We start from the raw sequence: 27477 nt of genomic DNA, 5'->3' as shown, positions 1-27477 counted from the left end.
TACTGTTTATTTCCTATACATGCATACCTATGATAAAGAGTAATTTATAAATTAGGCACAGTAACAGATTAATAGTAACTGTAACTATTAATAAAATAGAAGATTATAACAATATAACTGTAATAAAAGTTATAGTTATATGAATGTGGCCTCTCTCTTAAAATATCTTCTTTTTGCGGGGGGAGGGGCACTTGGGTCAAAACATTTTCTTGTACCGTCCTCACTCTGCTTCTTGTGATTTTGTGAGCTAATGCAATGCCTAAGTAATGAGATTATGTGAGGTAAATGACGTAGCACTGTGATGCTACAAGGCATCAGGCGTTAGGATATATAAGGGAGGCCTGAGCACAAGCACTGCAATACCATGACGGTCGATCTGATAACTGAGACAGCTAAGTAATTAATGGGTGGGCATCATGTACATTGTGAGGACGCTGGATAAAGGGATGATTCACATCCCAGATGGGACAGATTGGGAGGGCACAAGGTTTCATCACGCCACTCAAAACAGGGCACAATTTAAAACGTATGAGTTGTTTATTTCTGGGGTTTTCCATTTAATATTATCAGGTCAAGGTTGACCACAGGTAAACCTTGGGAAGCAAAACCTTGAATAAAGGGGGACGGGGGGCTACTGTATATCTAAACTCTGAAATTTTTATTATAAAGGCTAAATTTTTAGAACACTGAATAAGTAAAAACAGAAAGAAAACCTATTGTGCTAGGCACTGGAGCACAACAAGAAACAACAACAACAACAACAAAATATGTTTCAAGTATACAAACTCTGTCCTCAATTTAATCTGTGAGATATTTATGAAAGAATTATACATGGTGTTAGGAGGACGTTTAATAGGGCAGTATTGATCCAATCCAGGGAATCAGGGAGGATTTCTGCAAACTTTAAGCTGAGATTTGAAGGAAGAGTGAGTATTAATTAGGCCAGAAGGAGGGGGTGAAGGGAGCCTTGGGAGAGCATTCCAGGCTCAGAAACAACCATTGCAAAGACCCTGTGCTTTGAGAAGGCATAGAACTGAATGGCCAGTGTGGGAATGTGAGGGTTAGGCGGTAGGAAGGACAATAAGAGGCCATTGAAGGGTTTTAGGTGAGGGGGTGATAATATCAGATTTGTCTGAAAAAGTTCAGGAGGTATGATATGGAGAATGGGTTGAAAGTGGCCAGAACAGAAGGCGGGAAACCACAGTGGAGGTCATTGCAATCATCTAGTTGGCAGGCGACGGTAGCTTGGGTTAGGAAAAAGTAGATAGATTTGAAAGATATTTAGCAAGTAACATAACTAGGACTTCAGTTACATATTGCATATGGAAGGTGAGGCATCAAAGATATCAAAAGGTATCAAAGATAACTCATAGCTTTCTGGATTGCTTCACAGGGTGGATGGTACCCGTTTCTGAAACAAGGGACATTAAATGAAGGTCAGGCGGGGAGTATTTTGAGAGGAAGTGGTGAGGGGTTAAAAGTTCAGCTTAGACTTACTGAGTTTGCGGTACCTTTGAAATGAGCAAAGATAGACCAATTTGAGCTCTCAAATAAGCCTGTGAATGTATGGGCTAAAGGAGTATGGGCCAGAGATGAGATAGAGTCATCTGGAAGGTGAATCCCCCACCCTATCCTTCTTACATCTTTTTTTTTTATTATTTCAGAGAGAGGAAGGGAGAGAGAGAGGTAGAAACATCAATGATGAGAGAGAGTCATCGATCAGCTGCCTGCTGCATGCCCCCTACCTGGGATAGGGCCTGCAACCAGGGCATGTGCCCCAACCCGGAATCGAATTGTGACCTCCTGGTTCATGGGTTCATGCTCAACCACTGAGCCACACCTGCCGGGCCTCCTTCTTACATATTAAGGGCATGACAGGAAAGACATACCTGAAAGATAAAGTGGTTCCCATTCAGCCATTCATCATATGTCACCATCAACATGATGAAAACCCTAATTATTTGTTTGCTAAGGACAAGCTTTGTTAATTACTGCAGACTAAATCATCAATAGTATATAATTTAGTCATATATAGAAGTATCCTTAATTTATCTAGCTATAGTTTGTTGAATTTTAAAATGTAATGCTCATTTTATGTTCGTATTTTTCTCAACATTAAAATTCAAGTCTCAGATTGCTTTTTTAAAAAATAAGTGCCTTTTAAAGCAACATTAAAGCAGTTTTAAAAATCACTTAGTTTCATGCATTTGTTTTGTGTAAATATTTTAAAACAAAAGCTACATTCTTCAAGGAATTGTTATTGGTTTCCCATTAAGATATATATAACAGAACTAAGAAAAAATATGTAACAGAATCAAGAAATTATACATTTTTTCTTCTTCAAAACAGATGAATTCATATTTTATTGAAACCTACATTTAAGAAAAAAATGTTTCGACTCTCTTTTATGTAATGACTGACATTTTTTTCTCATTTTAGTAAGCTGTCATTTTTTAAAGGAAAATTATATATGTCAGAGCTGGGAAATGAACCCAGATCAAGTAATTTCCAGGAGTACAAAAAGGGGCTTCGATATGCATTTTTTCTGCAAGTCAGCATTCTTCCTCTCTCCAATTACTATTCCTCTAACATCTTTCATCCACTCCCTTAGATTACTGCGTTAGGTCTACCTTCTAAAAATCAGGGTAGTGCTAAGGAAAGCCTTTCCACTTATTATTCAGACCATCTTTTAAAGTGCATAGCAGATTATTTGAGGTCTAAAAGTTCTGTATCTTATTATAATAGACATAAATTTACTATATGGAAATTATAGAATGCACATAGCACATTTCAATGAAGAGACACAAGGAATGGTAGTAAATGCATACAGTATATTCATAGTTGAAGCATTCTATTATCAGGATCAACCAGCTAAGAGGTGCATACAGGCCTTTGGAATCAAGCCCAAAGTGATACTTTTTACTAATACATAGTTTTACTGTGAGCCAAGAAAAATTCTCACCTTCCTCAAGATTGCATTTGTAACATAGAATAGAACCCACTAAGAATTAAGACTGTGTAGAATAAAAACTAAAATCCCCTAGAGGTCTTATTAGACACTTAACTCCCAATCATTGGCATAGATTTAAAATTTAGATTCTGGAGCCTCAAGAAAAAAATATCAGATAATGTTCTCAACCTCTGTAAAACCATAGAACCTTGGTTCGGCTTAGGTAATTTTCTAAATTTAGAATGTAATTCTCATTTTAACTAACTGGTAATCAAAAATCCTATCAGAGACACTTAGTTTATATTAAATAAGATCTTAGCTCATCAGTTTATAAGTGAAAGGTTAAGGTTGGTGGTGTGCAGGCAGGCTAAATAGCCATCTCAGACAGCTGAATAAAGAAAAATTAAGTTTATTAAAAGGGGAAGGGATATCCAAAGGGTGGGGCTACACAGCACTGATGGCAGCAAAAATATCCTTGGGGCAGTGAAACAAGGAGGAGCACAGACGAAGTGACAGGAGAGCCTCACTGAGAAGTCAGAGAGAGAAAAGGGGGCCCTGGAGATATGTTCAGGGGGTTAGCCCAGGACGAGCTGCCGCTGCCCACTGCTCCCCTGTCTGCAAGTCTTGTGGGGTCCCCTCGGAGGGATGGAGGTAGCGCTGGTGTTCTCCTGATGGGTGCTTTGTCCTGAGCTTATTTATCTCTTTCTTGCAGGTGGGAATCTTAGAGGAGGTCTCAGGGGAGGGTCTTAGTAGAATACAGCTTCTCAGTTGTGCCCTCTCGGGGTCCTGGTCTCCACTGATGGGTCGGTGCCAGGGCAAGGGAGTCAGTCAGTGTATCTGGTCCTGAGGCAGCCAAGGTGCCACTTGTCTGGTTTTGCTGCTTTTCTGGACCTGGAGCTGAAATACCAGAGGCCTAGATGCTATCTTTAGGGAGGAACTCTCAGTGGGTCTAAACCACATGGTCGGCAATATGCTAGGGGAGGGGAGGTTACCCTGGGGACATTGTTCTTGTTTTCCCAGTTTTGTCCCTTGCTAGGTATCTGGGGCTTCCTGCCCTGGTGAGTTTCTGTACCTGAGTTTCTGTACCTGGCCCATCTAACAATAGTACCATTATAATTCAACTATTCTTTACCCATTTAAAATTTTTTTTATTTTTCAGTTACATTTGGCATTCAATATTATAATCACTTCAGGTATACAACATAATGATTAGACATTTATATAACTTATGAAGTGATTCACCAATAAGTACCAACCTCACACCATACATAGTTATTACAATTTGTAATTATTGACTATACTCCCTGTGCTGTATTTTACATCCCCATGACTATTTTGTAACTGCCAATCTGTACTTCTTAATCCCCTCACCCTTTTCACCAAGTCCCCCAAACCCCCTCCCATCTGGCAGCCATCAGTTTGTTCTCTGTATCTATGAATTTGTTTCTGTTTTGTTTGTTTATTTTGTTTCTTAGATTCCACATATAAGTGAAATTATATGGTATTTGTCTTTCTCTGTCTGATGTATTTCACTTAACATAATGCCCTCATCTATTGATGGGCACTTAGGTTGCTTCCCTGTCTTGGCTATTGTAAATAATGCTGCAGTGAACATAGGGATGCATGTAGCTTTTCAAATTAGTGTTTTGAATTTCTTAAGATAAATACCCAGAATTGGGATTGCTGGGTCATATGGTGGTTCTATTTTTAATTTTTGGAGGAACCTCCATACTGTTTTCCGTAGTGGCTGCACCGGTTTGCAATCTCCCAACAGTGCATGGTCACCAACACTTGTTTGTTCATTTAGTAATGGGAGTCATTCTGACTGACAGGTGATAGGTGATATTTCATTGTGGTTTTAATTTGCATTTCTCTGATGATTAGTGACTTTGAGCATCTTTTCATATGTATATCCTCTTTGAAGAAATGTCTATTCAGGACCTCTGCCTATTTTTAAATCAGATTGTGTTTTTTGTGTTAAGTTGTGTGAGTTCTTTATATATTTTGATTATTATCCCCTTATCAGATGTATCATTGGCAAATATCTTCTTTCATTCAGTAAATTGTCTTTTCATTTTGTTAATGGTTTCCTTTACTGTGCAAAAATGTTCTTAATTTGGAAGAGTCTCATTTGTTTATTATTAAGAGCAGTGTCAAACAGTTTACTGCCTGTGTTTTCTTCTAGGAATTTTATGGTTTAGAGTCTTACATTTAAATCTTTAATCCATTTTGAGTTTATTCTTTTATATAGTATAAGAAAGTGGTCAAGTTTCATTTTTTGCATGTATATATCCAATTTTTTCCAACACCATTTATTGAATAGACTGTCTTTACCCCTTTGTATGTTATTTCCTCCTTTGTCATAGATTAATTGACCATGTAGGCATGGGTTTATTTCTGGGCTCTCCATATTCTGTTCTTTTGATCTATGTGTCTGTTTCTATGCAGGTACCATGCTGTTTTAATTACTGGTCTTGTAGTACAGTTTGATATCAGGTAACATGATACCTCCAGCTCTGTTCTTCTTTCTCAAGATTGCTTTAACTATTCAGGATCTTTTGCAGTTCCATATAAATTTTAGAATTATTTATTCTAGTTCTGTGAAAAACGCCATTGGTATTTTGACAGGGATTACATTGAATCTATAAATTGTTTTTGGGTAGCATGAACATTTTAACAATGTTATTTCTTCCTATCCATGAGCACACTATATGCTTCCATTTATTTGTATCTTCTTCAGTTTTTTAATTTAATGTCTTGTTATTTTCTGAGTACAGGTCTTTTACCTCCTTGGTTAAATTTATTCTTGGGTATTTTTTAAAAAATATGTCTTTATGTCAGAGAGAGAAAGGAAGAGGGAGAGAGAGAGATAGAAACATCAATGATGAGTCATTAATTGGCTGCCTCCCCCCACTGGGGATTGAGCCTGCAACCCAGGCATGTGCCCTGATTGGGTATTGAACCTCAATCTCCTGGGTCCTAGGTCGATGCTCAACCACAGAGCCACGCTAGCCAGGCCCTAGGTATTTTTTTTATATGAGAGATAAACATCTATCGGTTGCCTTTTGTACATGCTCCGACTGGGGATCAAACCCACACAACCCACGCCTGTGCCCTGACTGGGTACATAGGATGACGCTCAACCAACTGAGCCACTCTGGCAGGGCCTATGCATTTATTAATGCACTTGTAAATGAGATTATTTCCTTAATTTCTCTTTCTGATAGTTTGTTACTAGTGTATAAAAATACAAGTGATATCTGAATATTAATTTTATATTGTGCTACTTTATTGAATTAACTTATCAGCTGTAATAGTTTTTTGTGGCATGTTTAGGGTTCTCTATATTTAGTATCACATCATCTGCAAATAAGGACAGTTTTACTTTTTCCTTTCCAATTTGGATGCCTTTTATTTTATTTTTTTTCTTATCTGATTTCTGTAGCTAGGACTTCAATACTATGTTGAATAGAAGTAGTGAAAGTCAACATCCTTGTCTTGTTCCTGATCTTAGGGAAAACACTTTTAGCTTTTCATCAGTAAGTATGATGTTAGCTGTGGGTTTGTCATATACAGCCTGTATTGTGTTGAGGTATGTTCCCATTGTTCCCACTTTTCTGAGTTTTTAATCATAAATGGACACTGGATTTTGTCAAATGCTTATTCTGTATCTATTGATATGATCATATGATATTTATTCTTCATTTTGTTTATTTGGTATAGCGCCTTAACTGATGTGGCTATTAAACCAACCTTGCATCCCAGGAGTAAATCCCACTTGATCATGGTGTATGATCTTTTTAATGTATTGCTGAATTCAGTTTGCTAATATTTTGTTGAGGATTGTTCTTTACCCTTTAAGCTATTTTTGCAAAGTGTTACATAAAACCATAAAATAAGTAAATTAACTTTGGTCCCAGCTGGCCCTAAACTGATTTAGCTATCCCTGCTGTGTATTCCCATAGCACACATTTTCTACTAGACTATACATTTTTCTGTGAGAGCAGAGACCCTATTTGTCTTCTTTACCATAGTTAATCCTAATTAATTCTACATTTTCAGGATAAAGAAACCATTCTGTCACTGTGTGTGTGTTAAGTGTAAGTGTACAAAATCTCTAGTATGTGTTTGAAGTAGAACAGCAAAAGGAGCATAGGATATGGAGTCAAACAGAACTGGGAAATCACTGGTTAATTAAGTGACCCTGAGGAAAGTCGTTAACTTTTATGTGGTTGAGTTCATTCTACCTGTAAAGAGGTAATAATAGTATCATCTACCTCACTGTGTGAGGATTAAATGACTAATTCTTCACATAGGCTTGATATCCAAGAGTTACTCAGTGAAACTTTGCTTTTATCTTCTCTGCTTTCTCAGTTGTTTTTTTCACCCATAGCTGAAAAATGAAATTTTAGCAGGTACAAAATAAGCTTTCGTGTTAAATGAAATGCTTTGACTAAAGTGGTAAATTTCAAAGGGTGATGAGTAGATTACCAAAGGCATAGTCAGCCAAGTAGCCACATCCTGATTAAAAGATACCATCGAGATTGGCTTGCTCGTACTGTTAAAGAGACTCTCCTGTTATTTTCCCTTAATCTTCATTTATCAACTGCAAAAAGAAAAGTTACCACTGGAGATATATTTTAAAATTTCAGCTATGGGTGAAAAATGTGTTGGCAAAGTTAATTTAACACTTGCAGATAAATAAAAGTAATTAAATGTATCATAATGCCTCTCTTTAGATTAAGAGGTGAACGTCATAATGATTCTGAAGGTCTGGATCAGTGGTTCTCAACAAGAACCCTATCAAAAATCAACTGGGAAAGGAATATTTACAACTATATAGACCCTTTGCAAGACTTCTTGAAAACTTAGAAAAAGACTCCAGTGTAGAAGCTAACTTACTGGAGCCAAAACACTATTAGAAGTGGTAAATAGTACAGCAAGTAGACCCAATTTCATCAAAAGCAAACTCAAGTGATGAGCCAAATGGTGACTAAAACTGAAATTATTAATATGGCCCTAATATACATAATACTATAAATCTGGTTTGCTTGTTAATTTTGTTTTTGTTGGAGTAAATGGGTGAGCCTATTTTTTAATTTCTTTGTTTTTTTAATAATTTTTTATTTTTTAATTACAGTTGACATGCAATACTGTATTAGTTTAGGTGTACATCTCAGTGACCCAACATCCATATTACCTATGAAGTGATCACCCCAATAAACCCAGGACCCATCTGGCACCATAGATAGACACCACAACTTTATTGACTGCATTACCTATGATATACTTTACATCCCTGTGACTATTTTGTAAATACCAATTTGTGCTTCTTAATCCCTTCATCTTCTTCACCCAGACCCCAAAGCCCCTTCCCTCTAGCAACTGTCAAAATGTTCTCTGTATCTATAAGTTTTGTTTCTTTGTTTTGGTTTGGTTTTTGTGTTTATTTTGTTCTTTAGATTCTGCAGATAAATGAAGTCATACAGTATTTGTCTTTCTCTGTTTAACTTATTCACTCAGCACTACACCCTCTAGGTCAATCCACGCTGTTACAAATGGAAAGATTTCATTCTTTTTTATGGTCAAGTAATATTCCATTGCAAATATGTACCACATTTTCTTTATCATTTGATCTATTGGTAGGAACTTAGGTTGTTTCCATATTTTGACTAGTATAAGTAATGCTGCAGTGAACATATGGATGCATATGTCTTTTTGAATTAGTGTTTTGGGTTTCTTCAGATAAATACCCAGAAATGGAATTGTTGAGTGCTTCTTTGTCTCTTGTTACAGGCTTTATTTTAAAGTCTATTTTGTCTAGTATAAATAAGTATTGCTTCACCAGCTTTTTTTTCTTTCATTATCATGAACTATCTTTTTCCATCCTTTTACTTTCTGTCTGTGTGTGTTTTTCAATCTGAAGTGAGTTCTTTGTAGACAACATATGTAAGGGTCTTGTTTTCCTATACATTCAGACATCCTGTGCCTTTTGATTGGAGCATTTAATCCATTTACATTTAATTGTTAATAGATATGTATTTATTGACATTTTATTATATTTTTATTTTTATTTATTTATTTTTATACTCACCCAAGGATATGTTTATTGATTTTAGAGAAAGGAGAGAGAAAGAGAAAGAGAGAGAGACATTGATGTGAGAAAGAAACATCAATTACCCACCACCCATATGTGCCCCAATGGGAATTGAAACTACATTCTAGGTATGTGCCCTGACTATGAATTGAAACCACAACCTTTTGGTGTACAGGATGACGCTCCAACCAACTGAGCCATCTAGTCAGGGCTTCAATTTTATTAAATGTTTGATCTTTGTTTTTCTCTTTCTTCTTAAAGAAGAACCTTTAACATTTCTTATAATACTGGTTTGGTGGTGGTGAACACCTTTAGCTTTTTCTTGTCTGGGAAGCTCTTTATCTGTCCTTTGATTCTTAAAATAGCCTTGCTGAATAGAGTAATCTTGGTTGTAGGTCCTTACTTTTAATCACTTTGAATATTTCTTGCCAGTTCCTTCTGGCCTGCAAAGTTTCTGTTGAGAAATCAGCTGACAGTCGTATGGGTGCTCCCTTGTAGGTAACTAATTGCTTTTCTCTTGCTGCTTTTAAGATTCTCTCTCTGTTTTTACTCTTTTGCATTTTAATTATGATATGTCTTGATGTTGGCCTCTTTGGGTTCATGTTGTTTTGGACTCTCTGCACTTCCTGGACTTGTATGCCTATTTCCTTCTCCATGTTAGGAAAGTTTTCTATCTTTTTTTAAAAAAATAGGTTTTCAATTCCTTGCTCTCTCTCTTTTCCTCCCGGCACCCCAATGATGCGAATTTTGTTATTCTTGAAGTTGTCACAGAAGCCCCTTAAACTATCCTCATTGTTTTTCATTCTTTTTTCTTATTGTTGGTATGATTGGGTGATTTCTGCTACCTCACCTTCCAAATTACTGATTCAATCCTCTGCCTTCTCTATCCTACTATTGATTTTTTTAGGTATTTTCATTTCAGTTATTATATTCTTTATTTCTGACTGGCCTATTTTATATTTCCTATCTCTTTGTTGAAGTTCTCACTGAGCTGATCTATTCTTCCCCTAAGTTCATTAAGCATCATTATAACTAGTATTTTGAACTCTGCATCTAGTAGATTGCTTGTCTCCATTTTGTTCAGTTCTTTTTCTGGAGTTTTGTTCTGTTCTTTCATTTGGGACATGTTTCTTTGTCTCCTTATTTTGGCTGCCTCCTGTATTTGTTTCTATGTATTAGGGAGAGGTGCTAGGTCTCCCAGTCTTGGTGGAGTGGCCTTATGCAGTAAGTGTCCTGTGGGGCCCAGTGGTACAACCTACCCTGTCACCCCAGCAGGGCTCTCCCAATGCACCCCCTCTCCCCTCCTCCCAGTGTGAGTTGTTTGTACCCTCCTGTTGTAGTTGATCCTTAATTATTATTGACATGCGGGAGGGATTGACCCCAGGCTGATCAGCTTCAAGGACCAGAAAAGACTACAGAGAAGAAGTTGCTATGTAAGGGCCCACCCCACAGAGCAGGATCAACTTCAGCAGGTCTCTGGTGCCTGCTGAATCTGCCCCTTGAGTGTGCCCCCAGAGAAGTGGCTGTGTAGCTCTTCAACATGGTCTGAAGCTGTCCGCTGGGTGGACTGGCTCTGTGACCTCTGTGAAGGTGCAGGCCAACGTCAACTGCTGCCTGTGTCCTGCCCTGAGCCACCCAGCATTAGCTACAAAGTGATCTGCAGATGATTGCTCCTTGTTTTGAGCTTGGATATGTCCAGAAGAGGCCAAGCTGCAAACCAAGGCCAACTTCTGCTTGTTTGGAGTTTGTGGACTTTTGAGAGATTTTAGGAAAGTCAACGGCATGAGCAAAGACAGGCCGTTTGTATGGAAAAGCCATTGGAAACAGCTTGAATGAGTCTGCAAGCTGAGTGCTGTGTGGTCTCATGGAATCACTAGGATGGGGAGAACAGTGTTAGCCAGGTTGATGGAGACTCAGATATGGTGCCTGCCTGGGTCTGCAGGAGGGAGGACTTAACAAAGGAATAATGGCCTCTGCCAGCACTTCAGTCTGGGAGAAAATAGCCCCTCCAGCCCTGGACCCAAAGCCAGACAATTCAGTTCCTCCTCATATTTCCCTGGTGTCTTCTGAGCTGCTGTTCTAGCACTGGAGCTCAAAGCAAGTAAGTTTGAGGAAGTCCACACAATGGGCCTTTTAAGAGGAATGCTTAGGATTCCAGCAGGCCTCCATCTCACTCAGCCACATTCCCCAGTGGTTTCCACAACCAGAAATTATGAGTGCTTCCCTTTGGGACACTAAAACCCTGGGTTAGGGAGCCTTGTGTGGGCCTAGGACACCTTGATCCTAGAGGGGACCTCTGCAGCCAAGCTATCCTTCCCAATTTTTATCCACCACACATGGGTGCAGGACCAGCCCATTCCATGTCTCCATTCCTCCTAAAGTCTCCATGTGGGGACTTCTCCATAGTTACAGGAGTTCTGTTCAGCTAGGCTTCAGGTGGTTGGTTCTTAATGATGGTTCTGTAGTTTAGTTGTAATTTTGATGTAGTCATAGTTGTAGTTTAGTTGTAATTTTGAGGTAGTCATGTAATTTTCATGTGAGCACCATGTTTATCTATTCTACAATCTTGATGGGAACTGTTTTTTCTTTCTTAAAATAGTTTGGTAAGCTATTTTTTTTCTAGAAATTTGTCCATTTCACCTACATTCTCAAGTTTATTGGCATAAAGCATTTATAGTGTTTTTAATCATCTTTTTCATCTCTGCTGTAGCTCTAGTTATTACCTCTTTTCATTTCTAATCATTTGTATCTTTTTCTTAAGTAATTATGCCAGTGGATTATCTATTTTAAAACTCTTCAAAAATATCAACACTTACTTTATTATCTTCCTTCATATTTTTGGTTTTTATATTAATAGTTATTGATTTCTATTACTTCTCCCTTCAATTTTGGGTTAGCTCTTAATTTCCTTCTAACTTTATTCCCTTTTCACTTGTTTCTTAATTTTATCTTTTTTCTAATATAATCACTAACAGCTATAAATATCTTTCAAAGTACTATTTTATTTGCATTTCATAAACTAGGTAGTATTTTTATTATTATTCCATTTTAAGTATTTTTAAATTTATATTTTGATTTATAATTTATTCTATGAATTATTTTTGAGTATGCTTTTTAATTTTAGAATTATGAAGGCTTCTTAAATTATCTGCTTTTTATTTCTAACTTAATTACATTGAAGTCAGAAGCATACTTCCTATCTTCTACTAAATTAAGAGCTATCTTTATCAAGGTCCTCAATATGATACCATTCAACTACCCTACCTTGTGTACTTCGATCCCAGTCAAGCCAGGCTTATCACAGTTTTAAGCATCTTTAAGCTCATTTCTACCTTCATGTGTCCAATTATTTTTAATTGGACTGCTATCTTCTTTTTATCACTGAGCATGCCTTTTGTATTATGATCATTAAACTAGCCCACTTCTTCCCTAGCCGCCTTTCTCCCTTTGATGCATTATTTTTAAATCCTTAGATTATTTATTTTGGAGCTTCTTTAAGGTTCTAAAATGTTCACGTTATAAAATTTTAAACTTATACTAAGATTCAGCAATGGATTTTTGTAAATATTACCTTCCTTTATGTGTTTTCTTCCACATTTTCTGATGTTTGTGCCATGGGCACATATTGCATTTATATTCAGTGGAAGGAATAAAGAATTTTTAAAATTTTCCATTTGAATTAATATATGTCCCTAGTGCTTCTTAGCCTATTTTTTCATGGTTTTGCTTTCAGACTGTCTGCTCCTCTCACTATATAATAGTAATAGCTTTGAGAACTAACTATATAGCATATACACTATAAGCCCTTTACTCACATTCTCATTTAATCCTCAGAAAAACTTTGTATGAGAAGTATTTAATTACCTCTCTCACAGTTAGGAAGCTGAAGCTGAAACATAAGTGGCTTTTTCAAGGTCATACATCTAAAATAGAGTGAAAATAGTTTGAACCTGGGTCCATCTGACAATAAAGCCTAGGTGCTTAACTGTTATATCATACTGGTTCCAAAAGTCTCCAGATTCTCTAAGTACTGGAATGGTTGCCAAGTAACTAAGCAAAGAGCTGATTTTGGAATCAATTCAATACTGCTCTAAAATATTTTAAGGTTAAATTCAGTAAATTAACTTTTATACTAAGGTAGTCAAAACTAATTTTTGGTAATTTAGATAGGTAATCAGAGAAATAAACACTATCATATACTATTTTTGTTGAATGTTTCGGTAAAAACAATGTCAACCATAATACAAGGAAGAAATGAGCTTTTCATATGAGAACAAGGTCTAAGAAGACAGGACCATTCTTATAAGGTCTTGTGTGTCTTAAGAGCTTTTTATACCTGAAGATTAACTGAGGAGAAAGTTTGTAATACACAGGAAAATCTGGACAGAGGAATTTTCACTACACAATTCAGGGCAATACTCTTAGATACCATTTCATGTTTCTCTTTTTTCCTTCCAACTCTGTTCACCAGTTCACCCACAGGTCAGGTTGAATCACCAGAAATCTTCCATCCTGTATAAAGAAGGTGGACAATCCATCCCTCTCTCTTTTTTCCCACATTTTGAAAGCATTGAAAGAAAAAATTTCTCTCACCACTATCATTACCACCATGATAGCTGCCATTTATTAACTACCCACCGCATGTCATACATTATGTTAAGCAATGATTGTATCATCTCCAGTTTTCACAACTTTCCTTATAGATGAAAAATTCAAGATTCAGAGAAATGGCTCTTTTATTTATCCAAGATCACAAACTTCTAACCCATGGTGATTACAGTTGGAGAGGAAAGGAGGAGCCAGGAGGGACAGTGAAAATGTTACTTAATCACACAGCAGAATTGGGATTCAAACTCAAATGTATTTGACTCCATTAACCTATGTTTCTGCCCAAGTTGTTTGGCTTTGAACAGCCAAAAATAAGGAACTAAGCAGTTCAATTCTGTAAGTGACACTAAAATTCATTATCCTTCTATGTGACATTAAATTTATAAATTATCATGTTCTAATTTCCTGGAATCAACTTTTATTAGATTATTTATTTTTTCAAGAATAACATATAAATATAAATAAAATATGTAATATAAGAAAATATCCAACATAAAAGTATCATAAGTATAAATTCTGGCCCGGCCGGGCGTGGCTCAGAGGTTGAGCATCGACCTAGGATCCAGGCAATCGGGGTTCGATTCCCGGGCAGGGCACATGCCTGGGTTGCGGGCTTGATCCCCAATGACTCTCTCATCATTGATGTTTCTGTCTGTCTGTCTGTCTCTCTCTTTTCCTCTCTCTGAAATCAATAAAGATATATTTTTTTAAAAAAATTCTGACCCCCTTTTAGTATTATCTTAAAAGTTAATACATTAAAATATCTTATAAAATTCCACTAATGGACACAACCAAGACACTATGATTAGAAATGAGAATCTTGTTGTGAAATTAACAAGTAAACTACTTATCCCTACAAATAAAGTACCTGGCAGGATTTGCTCTCACTGCTGTTTATTTGGTTATCCTGGCAGAGATTCCTTAGACTAGTCGGCAGTGTTCTTATTCTGACACATGTGCTTACCGTAGTTCTTTTTCATTCCCAGGAAGCATTCCAGGAAGCAGAAGTCCAATCATATTTGAAAGCTTTGTTTTTGGTGTATTACATTACATTATAAAACTTATTAGTCACTAAAATCCATTATAATAAAAAAGTACCTGAAACAAAAATTTGAAATGAATGGATTTTTTTTTATGTTAGCAAAACATTTTTCCCTTTATTTTACTTTATTACTTTTTTTCATCACCATTATGAATGAATTTTTTAATTTGTATTTTAGACTCCTGTAACTAAATATTTGTCTATTTTTATATTAGAAACATTATAACAGCATAACTTGCCTGTGACTACCCAATGCTACACAGAAAATAATCATGCAGTTTTGTCCAGAGGGGATTTTAAGAATGAAACTTGCTCCTTTCTAAAACTTTTTTTTTTTTTTTTTTGCTTAGACTAACAATTGTATATTAGACAGTGTAATGATTTCACTCATATACCATGACTCAATCAATTCTAATTCAATTCAACCGAAAATCACTGAATACAATATGCAAGACACTGCTAAGCTCTAAGGAGGAATGAAAAATGAGTAAGACTCTGAAAGAGACGCGGTAGCAACTGTGAGATAAAGCAGGGAAAGTAAGATCAATACCGTAATAAAGATATAAAGTGCTATGTAATCACTGTATGGGAGCAATTGATTCCAACTGAGTACATGTGCAATGGGAAAGTTGGAAATGAAACTAACATTGAATGCCTACATTGAAAATATCCCGGGTCTTTATCTGCAGACATTATTTTATTCAGTCCATAGCAAACTGATAGGTATTATGAAATTTAGCTTAGTTTTAAAAATACCCTGAATTTGTTTTCTTTCAATAACTGTGATATATGATGCCTAATATTCAAATGAAAGATAGAAATCTTGTCTCAAAATAAATAAAATAAAAAGTTTGTAGACTCATAAAAGATGAGATTAATAAGACTTGAGCAGAACGGTGCCAAAGCACCAGTGTTCCTGGTCCAGCTGCTGATTACCTCTTCCCCAGCACACGTTCCTCCTCTCATGTGTCTCAGAGCATGCCTGAGGGTGGCAGATCCTCTTGCAGGTATCGGGACTGAAGAATCACCTTGAGGAATCACTTAGCAATGCAGCAACTTCTGGGGTTTTGCACACCCTGTTTCCTCAAAAGCTTTCTTCTCATCTTGTCCCTATTATTATCTGGTGATTACCACTTTCAGGTCCAAGCTTGTACATCACCTCCTCTGGGACATCTTCTCTGAGTCCCCCTGACAGATACATACACACTTTAGTCTGAATTAAGGATCCTTCTTCAGTTCTCTAACTGCACTTGATATACTGACCCCATCATAGCACATTTGAAACTATTTGCTTTTTTCCTTTTGCTATTGTCTTTTTCTCCACAAATCTACAATCACTTTACAGGAAGGAATTGAGTTTTTGTTCAGCCCCTCACACAGTAATGCGACATCATAGGTGCTCATTATGGATTGAAATGTGCACCCCTCAAAAATCTGTGCGAAGTCCTAGCCCCTGGTACCTCAAAAAGTGACCTTATTTGGAAATAGTCATTGCAGATTATATTAGTTAAGAAATTAATACTGAAGTAGGGTTGGCTCGTAATCCTATATGATTGGTGTCCTTATCAGACAGCCATATGAAGACAGAAACACAGGAAGAAAACAATGTGACAATGAAGGCAGAGATTGGAGTTATAGAGCTGCAAGCCAAGGAATGCCAAAAATTGCCTGCAAACCACCAGAAGCTAGGAAGAGGCAGGGAAGGATTTCCCCACAGGTTTCGGTGGGAGCATAACCCTGTGGACACCTTGATTTTGCACTTCTAGCCTCCAGAACTGAGACAAAAATATGTTGTTTTAAGCCACCCAGTTTGATACTTTGTTACAGCCTCCCTGGGAAAATAGTGCAGTGCTCAATAAATTTGAATGGACCAATGGATGACTTAGAATTTTTACTTCGTGATGACAAATCTATGTCTGTGCTCAATTATGTATTGCTTCTAGTGTTGTTTTAAATCATTTTTAGTTTTCAGTTACAGTTGACATACAATATTATATTAGTTTCAGGTGTACAACCCAGTGATTAGACATTATATAACTTACTAAGTGATCATCCTGATAAATCTCGTATCCATCTGACACCATAATAGTTATTAAAATATTATTATATTCCCTAGGCTGTACTTTACATCCCCATGGCTATTCTGTAACAACCAGTTTGTACTTCTTAATCCCTTCACCTTTTCACCCAACCTCCCCAAGCCCCTTTCCTCTGTCAACCATTAAAATGTTCTCTGTATCTATGAGTCTGTTTCTGTTATGCTTGTTTATTTTGTTTTTTAGATTCAATTGATAGATATTTATTACCATTTTATTGTTCATACTTTTGGTCTATTTTTTTCTTCTTCTTCTTCTTAGAGAAGATCCTTTAATAATTCATTTAATACTGGTTTGGTGATGATGGGCTCTTTTAGCTTTTTTCTGTCTGGGAAGCTCTTTATCTGTCCTTTGATTTTAAGTGATAGATTTGCTGGGTAGGTCCGTATTTTTCATCACTTTGAGTATTTCTTGCCAATGCCTTTTGGCCTGAAATGTTTCTGTTGAGAAATCCGCTGACAGTCTTATGGGCACTCCCTTGTAGGTAACTAATTGCTTTTCTCTTGCTGCTTTTAACCTTTTGTATTTTAATTATGATGTGTCTTCATGTGGGTCACTTTTGGTTCTTCTTATTTGGAATTCTCTGTGTTTCCTGGACTTGTATGTCTATTTCCTTCACCAGGTTAGGGAAGTTTTCTGTCATTATTTTTTTACAATAGGTTTTCATGTCCTTGCTCTCTCTTTTCTCCTTCCAGCACCTCCATGATGTGAATGTTAGTACAACCGAAGTTGTCCCAGAGGCTCTTTACACTATCCTTGTTCTTTTAGATTCCTTTTGTTTGTTTGTTTTGCTGTTCTGATTGGGTATTTTTTGCTTCCTCATACGGTAAAATGACTGACCTGATTCTCAGCTTCATCTACTTTGCTGTTGATTCCTTGAAAATTCTTCATTTCACTTAGTGTATCCTTCATTTCTAACTGGTTCATTTTTATGGTTTCATGTCCCTTTTTATGCTGTTGATGTTCCCTCTAAGTTCATCTACTCTTCCCCTAAGTTCATTGAGCATCCTTATAACCAGTGTTTTGAACTCTGCATCTAGTAGATTGTTTGTCTCCATTTTGTTTAGTTCATTTTCTGGAGTTTTGTTCTGTTCTTTCATTTTGGACATGTTTCTTTGTCTTCTCATTTTGGCAGCCTCCTTGTGTTTATTTCTATGTATTAGGTAGAGCTGCTACTTCTCCCAGGCTTGGTAGAGTGGCCTAATGTAGTAGGTATCCTCTAGGGTCCAGTGGCACAGCCTTGCCATTCACTCAAGCTGGGCACTCCAGGTAAGCCCCACCATGTGGACTGTGTACACTCTCCTGTTGTAGTTGAGTCTTGATTGCTGTTGGCATGACAATGGGAGGGATGTACCCCCAGGCCAATTGGTTGCAAGGACTGGCTGCAACCACCATGGATGATCAATTGTGCAGGGGCCCACCTCATAGAGCAGGACTTATTTCAATGGGACTCTAGTGCCTGCTGTGTTCACCCTTTAAGTGGGTCACTTGTGGGGGTGGTTGGGGGGTGCTTTGGCATGGTCTGAAGCTGTCCACCAGGTGCACTAATTCTGGGGCTTCCCAGGAGGTCCAGCACCTTCTGCAATCTGCTTGGAGCCACCCAGCATGAGCTACAGAGTCATCTGCAGATAGCTGCTATTTGTGCTGAGCTTAGAGGTGCTCAGGAGAGGCCAAGCTGCTAACCAAGGCCATCTGTCACTAGTGCCAAGGCTGGGGCCATTTAGGCAAGAGGAGCAGGGCAATTTGAGGCCAGATGCTGCTTGTTTGAGAGATTTTAGGGAAGTCTGAAGCATGAAACAAGATAGGTCATTTGTATGGCAAAGCCACTGGAAAAAGCTTAGGTAGGCCTACAAGTTGGTGGGATGGGGTCTCAGGGAATCACCAAGTCTGGGCGAACAGTGATAGCCAGGTTGATGGAGACTCAGATATAGTGCCCTCTTGCTGGATCTGTGGGGAAAGGGCTCAGCAAAGGAACAATGGCTTCTGCCAGCACTTCTACCTGGGAAAAAGTTGTCCCTCCAGTTCTCACACTGATGCCAGACACTTTAGTTTCTCCCTATACGTTCCTGGTGCCTTTGGAACTTCTGTCCCAGCACTACAGCTCAGAGGGAGTGAGTCAAGTAAGTGTGTGTGCGGGCCCTTTAAGAGGAACTGCTGGGACTCCAACAGCCTCTGTCTCACTCAACATTAATTCCCCTGGTTTTTACAGCCAGAAATTAGGGGGACTTCTCTTCCTGGCACTGGAACCCTGGGCCGGGGGGCCTTGTGTGGGGCTGGGAACCCTCGATCCTCAAGGGGTCCTTTGCAGCTGAAATATTCCTCCTGATTTTTATCTACCACATGTGGGTGTGGGACCAGCCCGTTCCGGGTCTCTGCCCCTCCTGCCAGTCTTGGTGTGGCTTCCTCTTGGTATCTTTAGCTGTAGAACTTCCTTTCAGCTAAATTTCAGGTGGTTCTGATTGATGGTTGTTCTGCAGTTTAGTTATACTCTGATGTGGTCGTGGAAGCAAGCAAGCACCACATTTACCTTCACGGCCCTCTTGACCAGAATCCTCTTGCATTTAGTCTTGATCTAAACAGAGTTTCTTTCATTTTATTTGGCCATTTGAAGTTACAAGTTTTATTTGTCTGATTCTCAGGTTTTTATTTTCAAATACTTCAGATACAATTTTCTGTATGGCTATCTCCAAAACTGAGTATAAGTGGATTCTATGAAGAAAAAAAAAATTGTTCCTATATTTGCCTCTTTTTATATAGTCTGTGTCTTGATAAATCATTCCTGCCTTAAATTCGTTCTTTACACTTAGAAAAACTTGAGAATGTGCATGTCTCAATATCTAAGACAGAAGAAACGAGAGAATATACTGTTTCGTAGGCAAGCTACTAGAAAGAGCCCTGTTGTTGGACTTAGGTGGTGGCATGTGGTTTGAGCTTGCTGATTTTGTATCTTTCTGTTGCTTAATGGCAATTTAGTGTGATGGTCATTAGCTTCGAATCTGTTGTCAGTTACAGCTGGTATCAAATGCAGTTCTGCACTTAACAGCTTGGGTAAGCTACTTAACCTTAGTATTCTTCATCTATAAAATGGGATAATAGTCAAACTTATGAGTTATTATAAAAAAAATAATGACATAATGTATATAAAGCTCTTGGCATAGTTCATGTATTAAAGTCTTAATAAAAGTTAATCATTAGATGCACAAGAAAACCCCTTTTATTTGGGATCAAAATCAAATTATTTTTCAGAGCAGCATCCCCTGGAATAAAAACTGCATTGTGTTACCAATGAAAAATATAAATCTATCATGGGAAAATATATTGTTAATTCTGCCCCAGAAAGCAAGAAGAAAAATGTAATGGCTCAAAAGACTCTCCCACTTTTTTTCCTCTTTAAACAGGCTAAAAGGAGAGATGAGATTCTCCAACTCTTAAGAAAACAAAGAGAAGAAAGGATCTCGGTGAGACTCATAGTGAGGCATTTGGACAAATCTGTCTGGTTGAGGGGGTGGTGATAAACTATGGCAAATTCTCAGAGATTGACCCTTTAAATCTAGATACACATGGTCCTGCACCTTTCATATACTACAGGGTGGCAGGGTATAGACTTCAGATAATTTGGCAATCCTTGATAAACCAAAGATACCTCCAGAGTGTGCCAGCTCTGCTGCAGAGAAATGAGGCATTACTGTCAGTGAGCTTTTTATCATAGAGTATAAAGCTGTAGTATATTGACATGGGCTACTTCAGAGCTAGTATTTATTTTACAATGATTGATCTTATTTAGGTCGTGAAAAAGCAAAGGCTAAATAAGAGGGGGAAAAAACTTAATAAAAACAACAATAGCATCCTGTAAACTTATGAAGGTACAAACACAATCTCCTTTATGAACCCCAAGTTATCTAATCTGGAACATTTCTGACCCCACAGTCTCCAGATTTAAGAAGCCAGTTTGTATAAACTCTTTGATAATTTTACCTCAGATCTTTTTTTCAATTAAATTTCAATCAGTGCAAGAAGTAAAACATTTCCTTTTTGATTTTTTGTTTTGTTTAGAAAGAACTGGTCTCCCTTCCTTATAAACCAAAGAGCAAAGTCCACAAAGCAAAGTAAGTTTACTTCTGTCAAATATTCTTCCTCTTTTAGTTTCCCCATAAAGAAACACTTTTTTTTTCTTACTTTGCCCCCTCCACTCAAATCTTCTAAAAATTCACCCACTAATTTAGAGAAGTCTTGCCTTGAATAAATTTTCTCCCCCTGTACATTAAAGCCTGTGTGTCTGCATCCATCTGTGAAATATGCAAGTATAAGTTGGTGTAAACAGGAAAGTAAATCAACCTTGTATCTCTGTTCACATTTCCTTCCCCTCCTTTCTCAACCTGGGCTATTACATTCGCCTGCGAGCCCTCTCAGCTCCCCTCTCCCCTACCCACGCCTAGCCCCACCATCTTTAGCAAATCAACAGATTTTCTAGATTCTCAATGCTGATGTCACCAATGGCATACCTAAGGTTGCTGAATCTAAATTCATGTAGCAAGGGCTTTACCCTCACAGTTACCTGTTAATAGCCTTCTCCCTGGACTAATGTTAGAGCAGGACCATGCACAGGGTCCAGAAGAGTTTAAAGGAAACCAGCTACCACTAATTAAAGAACCCTTAATAAAAAATAAACTCTCATTTTTTGCATTATAACTGAAAACCAATGTGGCTAACTCAACATCAATTTGACAAGTATATATTTGCATACCACCGTCAGGGAAGAACAGTTAGAAAATAATAAAACTTTTATTCTTACCTCATTGGCATTGAGGCTGACTCCCTTTAATGTTATCAAATGTTATTAAAGAAAAATTAATATATCTGCACTAATTTTAAATACTTCTGGGGAAAAAATGGAAAGATTGTTCTATCACCTGGCTATATTGTCTACACAATGCTCAGCAGCTTAATTTCTTGCACTTTAGCCAGATGATTAGACTTAATTCTAAGGATGAAACAAAACTAGTCCAATCAGAAGATTCACTTACCTGAGTCAAATAATGGATGAAGACCACTAATCCAATAGCGTCAACAGACACCTGTGGCTGCCTTCGATTCCTATGCATATTTTTGCAGGAATGGTCAGAACATTCCTGCTACAACCCATGTCAACCCACCTAAGAGTAAAACATTATTTCATAGCTTGAACAGATAATTCCCTTAATAATTTAAATGCTTATTTAACTTCTTTTGTGTATCAGCTTGCTAATTCTCCCGCCTCTGTCTTGAAGCCTTGAATTTCATTCCATTTCACTGTGACATCTTCTTCCTCTGAGTTTCTTACACTGTTGCCATCTTTTGGCGGTTGATCAAGCACTACTTTGTGCCCATGCTTTATAATTATTCAACTCTTATTATGTCTTGAGTTGTTATTTAAGTTTTCACTTTTTATTTTAACTTCTCTGTAACTGTATTGTAAACTCCATTAGAAACTGGGTCACCCGAAGTGCCTAGCACACTGTCTACGTGTAGGAATTCTTTTTGAATTCTGAATATTTTTTATATTCAGAAATATGTGGTTCAGTATTAGCTAATTTGGAAAGGGATGTTTTTATACTGTAGAAACTTTTTTAAATTTTGAACTATTTTAGACACATTGTAAAATAACTCTGCCTTCTTTTTCTTCCCTCCATCCTTTCCTGTCTGCAACCTCCCCCCGAAACCAGGTATACAGATACATCCTCCCCATCCCTTCCCCAACAGACCTTAGGTGATACAAGTCACTTCCTGTCAGAAAGAAAAAACTAGGAAGTGTGCACAGAGTAAGATTTTAGTAGCAATATGTTTTATTACCCACCTCAGGAATATTTGCATTATAAAGAGGGCTGATTCGAAGGTACAAGGGATAATCCAAAGAAATCAATTACCAATGATGAAATAAATCTCCCAAGTTTGACTCTTGGGAGCAAAACCTAGTTAGGGTCAGGAGGTCTGCTCCCATGCCCTTCAAATCACACTTTACAGTCGAATAACTGCTTCTCCCACATATAACTTTATACTTGGTTGCAAAATCTAATGCATAGTCAGAATCCAAGGCACTAAATTTTTATTAGGGAGACTTTCAAAAGTTGTTTCCATGCTACTTTGTGTGCACAACTAGAGTTCTGTGCGTTGGAGCTGATTCGTGTTACTGCCAACAGGAAAGAGGCTCCAGAGTCCAACAAGGAGGACCAAGAAGAGGTCAGGGCCTTGAAGTAATTTCGCTGACACGTGGTACAGGACGGCTCGCTTGGACCCCCGCTTTTGAAACCACCTGCTCTTACATCTGGGTCATTGGGATCCTGAGTTAAGACAGGCAAAGAAATAAAAGTTAAGTATGTAGACTTCCAGGAATTTTACCAGTTATCGAATACTTGTGTCTCTTTTACTTACTGGATACTGCTGTACTTGACACCACACAGTAACCATCTCTCTCATCTTATACATTCTCAAGCTCCTATTTATCTTGTTTTCACTTGTTATTTCCAGAATTGCTATATTGGATCTGTATTATGAATATCAGATAAACAAGAAACAGTGCTTTATGTGTCTCAACTTGTAGACTGCCAATAAAAACAATAAGGAAAATTTTAAAGTCTTCTTGTTGTAAAAAAAGTAAATAAATCTGTTTTCCAAAATTTTATTTATTCTGTTTCTAGAACAGAAATGAATTGCTTCTAGGTCTGTGAATAGCTGGTTTAGCATTCCTATGTCTTACATACATGTACATCCCAGTGACAACCTCCCTCACTTTTTATATATATTTTTATTGATTTCAGAGAGAGAAAGGGAGAGAGAGAGCGAGAGAAACATCAATGATGAGAGTCATTGATCGGCTGCCCCCTGCACACCCCACACCGGGGACTGAGCCTGCAACCCCGGGCATGTGCCCTGATCGGGAATCGAACCTCGATCTCCTGGATCCTAGGTGGATGCTCAACCGCTGAGCCACGCCCGGCCAGGTAACCTCCCACACTTTTAAAAGGCATTCCCCTTGGCGTATATTGGAAAAGAGGTAAAGTATTTGTCCCCTCTGCATTGTCCAACTGGCCCATCTGCTCAGGGGTGTGCACTCTGCTCCAGCGTTCGCAGCTCTATTTATCACAACCACTTGCTTCTCTCGGCCTTCGCCTGCAACTCCTGGACATAACCTCCATCCGATGCAAATCCTACTCCACCGTGTCAGCAGAACTTATTCACAAGGACACCCCAAACTGCAAGGGAGGCCGGGAAATAGGCTTTAAATGGGAAGGGGGCGGGGCGGATATGCCTATTTAAAATTCAGGACTCTATCACGAACAGTAGAGAATGGATATTAGTAGAAAACTAGTAGTTTCTGCCACAGTACTATTTGAAGAAAAATGTTTTAAACAGAAGGAAGGTGGTCAGGGCTAGATAAAGAAGTTTAGAAAGCTGTAAAATGGGAATCTCATCTCAGCACTATTAAGAATAAAAGGTACCCTAACAGGGTGATGTGTTTGTCTGCCAGACAGACAGCTCTCTGTAGTGAAGATGGACACAGCAGGCTATCAAAGCTTAAACTTCCAAATCATGTAACTAATTCCCTTTGTGATGATTCCATGCTCAGTGAAAGGGTAACAGTGGTGCATGGGCAGGCTAACCAACCATCTCAGACAGTGAATAAAGAAGAATTAAATTTATTAAAAGGGGAAGGGATATCCAAAGGGAAGGACTACACAGCACTGAGCCAAAGGTATTGGGTCCAGGATGGCGGCAAAACTATAGTTGGGACAGTGAGACAAGGAAGGGCACAGAAGAAGCAACAGGGAAGCCTAGGCTGGGCTGCTTTGGCTCACTGAGGAGTCAAAGAGAGAAACGGGGGTCTTGGAGACAGGTTCAGGGGGGTAAGCGTGGGATGAGCTGCAGCTGCCCATTGTTCCCTTGGCTACAAGTCTCAAAGGGTCCGCTCAGAGGGATGGAGATGGCACTGGTGTGCTCCCCTGGTGGGGAGCGTGCCCTGGGTCCGTTATCCTGAGCATATTTATCTCTTTCTTGGAGGTGGGAATCTTAGAGGAGGTCTCAGGGGAGTGTCTCAATAGAAAATTCATCAGCTTTCTGGTCATTAGTCAATATACGAGGCATCCATGGTGCCACTTGTCTAGTTTCGCTGCTTTTCTGGGCTTGGAGCTGAAATACAGCTGAGGCCTAGATGCTATCTTTAGGGAGGAACATTCAGGGCGTCTAAACCACCTGACCAGCGATATGCTGGGGGAAGATAGGTTACCCTGGGGACAAGGTTCTTGTTTTCTCAGTTTTGCCCCTTGCTAGGCATCGGGGACTTCTTGCCCTGGTGAGTTTCTGTACCCTAGTTTCTGTACCTGGCCCATCTAACGCTCAGTGAGTAATCTTTTGCCCAGAGAGAGTATGTGCTCAACAGGCCAGTGCAAACGTCGGTTTACCTGACGATTATATTTCTCAAAGTGTAAATATATTAGTCTCTTAGATTGAGTTTGAGCTTGTCAAACTAAGGATTGGACACTGGACCAAGTTCATTTTACCAAGAAAAATTCCACTTTGTGAGCTTTCTTGGCAACCATCCTTCCCTGGTGAAGCCTCCCTGCATTACCAGGTGTAATAGTTAGGCATTCCCGCAACCCTACCGCATGACAAAGTGATCTGAAACAACACTCAGCCTTGCTCACACATCTGTAGGTCAGTGGGGCTGGCTGGTCTAAGCTTGGCTCAACAGCTGTGCTTCAGGCTACAGCACCTAAGGCCGGTCTGTTTTTCACTCCTCCTCCTTTGATTGAGGTAGCTCTGCCCCTCATGTCTTCTTGGGGATATACTGTACATGAACCAGTGGGATAGCTGAGCTATGTTCCTCTCAGGGAGTGGCAGAGAAGCAAGAGAACAAATAAAAACTGTTAGGTGGACCCAGTACAGAAACTTGGGTACAGAGACTCACCAGGGCAGTAAGCCCTGGATGCCTAACAAGGGACAAAACTAGGAAAACAAAAACTTTGTCCCCAGGGTAACCTATCCTCCCCCAGCATATCCTGGTCATGCGGCTTAAACCCCTTGAGTATTCCTCCCTAAAGATAACATCTAGGCCTCAGTTGTATTTCAGCTCTAAGCCCAGAAAACCAGCCAAACCAGACAAGTGGCTGCCTCAGGACCAGATAAATTGACTAATGACCCCTTGCCCTGGCACCAACCAATCAGTGGAGACCACAACCCTGAAAGAGCACACCTGGAAAGCCAATGAATATTCTATTGAGACCCTCCCTAGAGACCTCCCCTACCACTCCCGCCTGCAAGAAAGAGATAAATAAGCTCAGAACAAAAGACCCAGGGTGTGCTCCCCACCAGGGGAGAATGCCAGCACCATCTCCATCCCAATCCTTCCAAGGGGACCCCACTAGACTTGCAACCAGGAGAGTAACAGGCAGCGGCAGCTCGTCCAGGACTTACCCCTTGAACCTGTCTCCAAGGCCCCTTCTCTCTGACTTCTCAGTGAGCCAAAGCAGCCCAGCTTAGGTTGTCCTGTTGCTTCTTGTATGCTCTTCTTTGTTTCACTGTCCCAAGTACAGTTTTGCTGCCATCCTGGACCCAATACCCTTTGGCTCAGTGCTGTGTAGCCCTTCCCTCTGGAATAAATTTAATTTTTAATCAATTTAACTTCTCTTTTAATAAATTTAATTTTTCTTTATTCACCCGTATGAAATGGCCATTTAGCCTGCCCGTGCACCACCGACCATTAACCTCTCAAAAACATGTGAAGCCTTTTCCAGTCTAGGCTCAGAAACTTCTGGCTCATTCTGTTGGCCAAACAAGTCACATGGTCAAACACAAAGACAAGAGTTAGGGAAATATATTCTGCCCTTTTAGTAAGAGGAACTGCAGAGTTACGTAGTGAAAGGTGTGGATACAGGATGGTGTGAAGAATTAGGGTTGTTATTGCAATTTACTACATCAGGTTGGCCGCATGCTTTAACAAAGTCTACCTGGACCAAGGGCCAAAGTATCAAAGGGAGAACTCAGGGCACAGTTTAATTAATAGGACCAAGGTAACAGCTTCTCTAGGTTATAACAGATGTTGCAATATTGGAAATAAATCTTTTGTAATTGTCATTAAGTGCTCACCTATCCACACATTTGAATATCTGTTTGCCTTATCAACCCTTCACAAAACTCTTAAGGTAACTTTTAGTGATACCTATATTTAATTAAAACTTAGTAAAAAAAAAAAAAAATCAACAACTTCTCAAAGGCCACACAGGCATTAAGTAAAGAAAACAGGAATGGAAACAGTTTCAGACACCAAGTCAAGGGCTGATTTTCATTATAACACCTCTCTCTTTGATTGTTTGGATAATCAGGAATTTCTAGAAAGAATGTGTGTTGGATATGAGATATTCTAATTTGGACATAAAGACTGGCTGTAAATGAACTTGCCATAAGTTCCTGCTGATGCTACTGTTTTCTGCAGTTGGAGAAATTCCCCCGTGCTATCAGCCACTACTGGAAAGAGGCCTCTCCACACCTCACACACAAGCCCAAACCCCACCCCCAGCCTGTATTCAGGCCTGTTTGTCTAGAATTGCAGTGGTTTAAGCTGAGACCAAAACCCAGAAGTCAGCAGCCCAGATGGAGCTTCTGCTACCCTTCACAGAAGAGGAAAAGGCAAGGAGATCAGACTCCTCTTCTG

At 38.7% G+C, this 27477-nt stretch overlaps 1 protein-coding gene across 1 annotated transcript in view; it reads left to right on the top strand.

Annotated features, from left to right (window-relative positions):
* The window catches only part of HOATZ (HOATZ cilia and flagella associated protein), a 34131-nt gene extending 10689 nt beyond the window's left edge, over positions 1–23442 (top strand). The window contains exons 5-7 of the mRNA XM_081153832.1: positions 20192–20251; positions 20847–20899; positions 22970–23442. Of these exons, the coding sequence (XP_081009958.1) occupies positions 20192–20251; positions 20847–20899; positions 22970–23027 (171 nt within the window). The 3' untranslated portion in view covers positions 23028–23442. The remainder of the gene's footprint in view (positions 1–20191; positions 20252–20846; positions 20900–22969) is intronic.
* Positions 23443–27477: the final 4035 nt, after the last annotated feature.

The sequence above is a fragment of the Miniopterus schreibersii genome (genome assembly GCF_964146895.1).
Source record: "Miniopterus schreibersii genome assembly, chromosome: 12".
Classification (NCBI taxonomy): Eukaryota; Metazoa; Chordata; class Mammalia; order Chiroptera; family Miniopteridae; genus Miniopterus; species Miniopterus schreibersii.
Note: the sequence above shows the minus strand (reverse complement) of the source record. Positions and strands in the feature narration are given on the sequence as shown.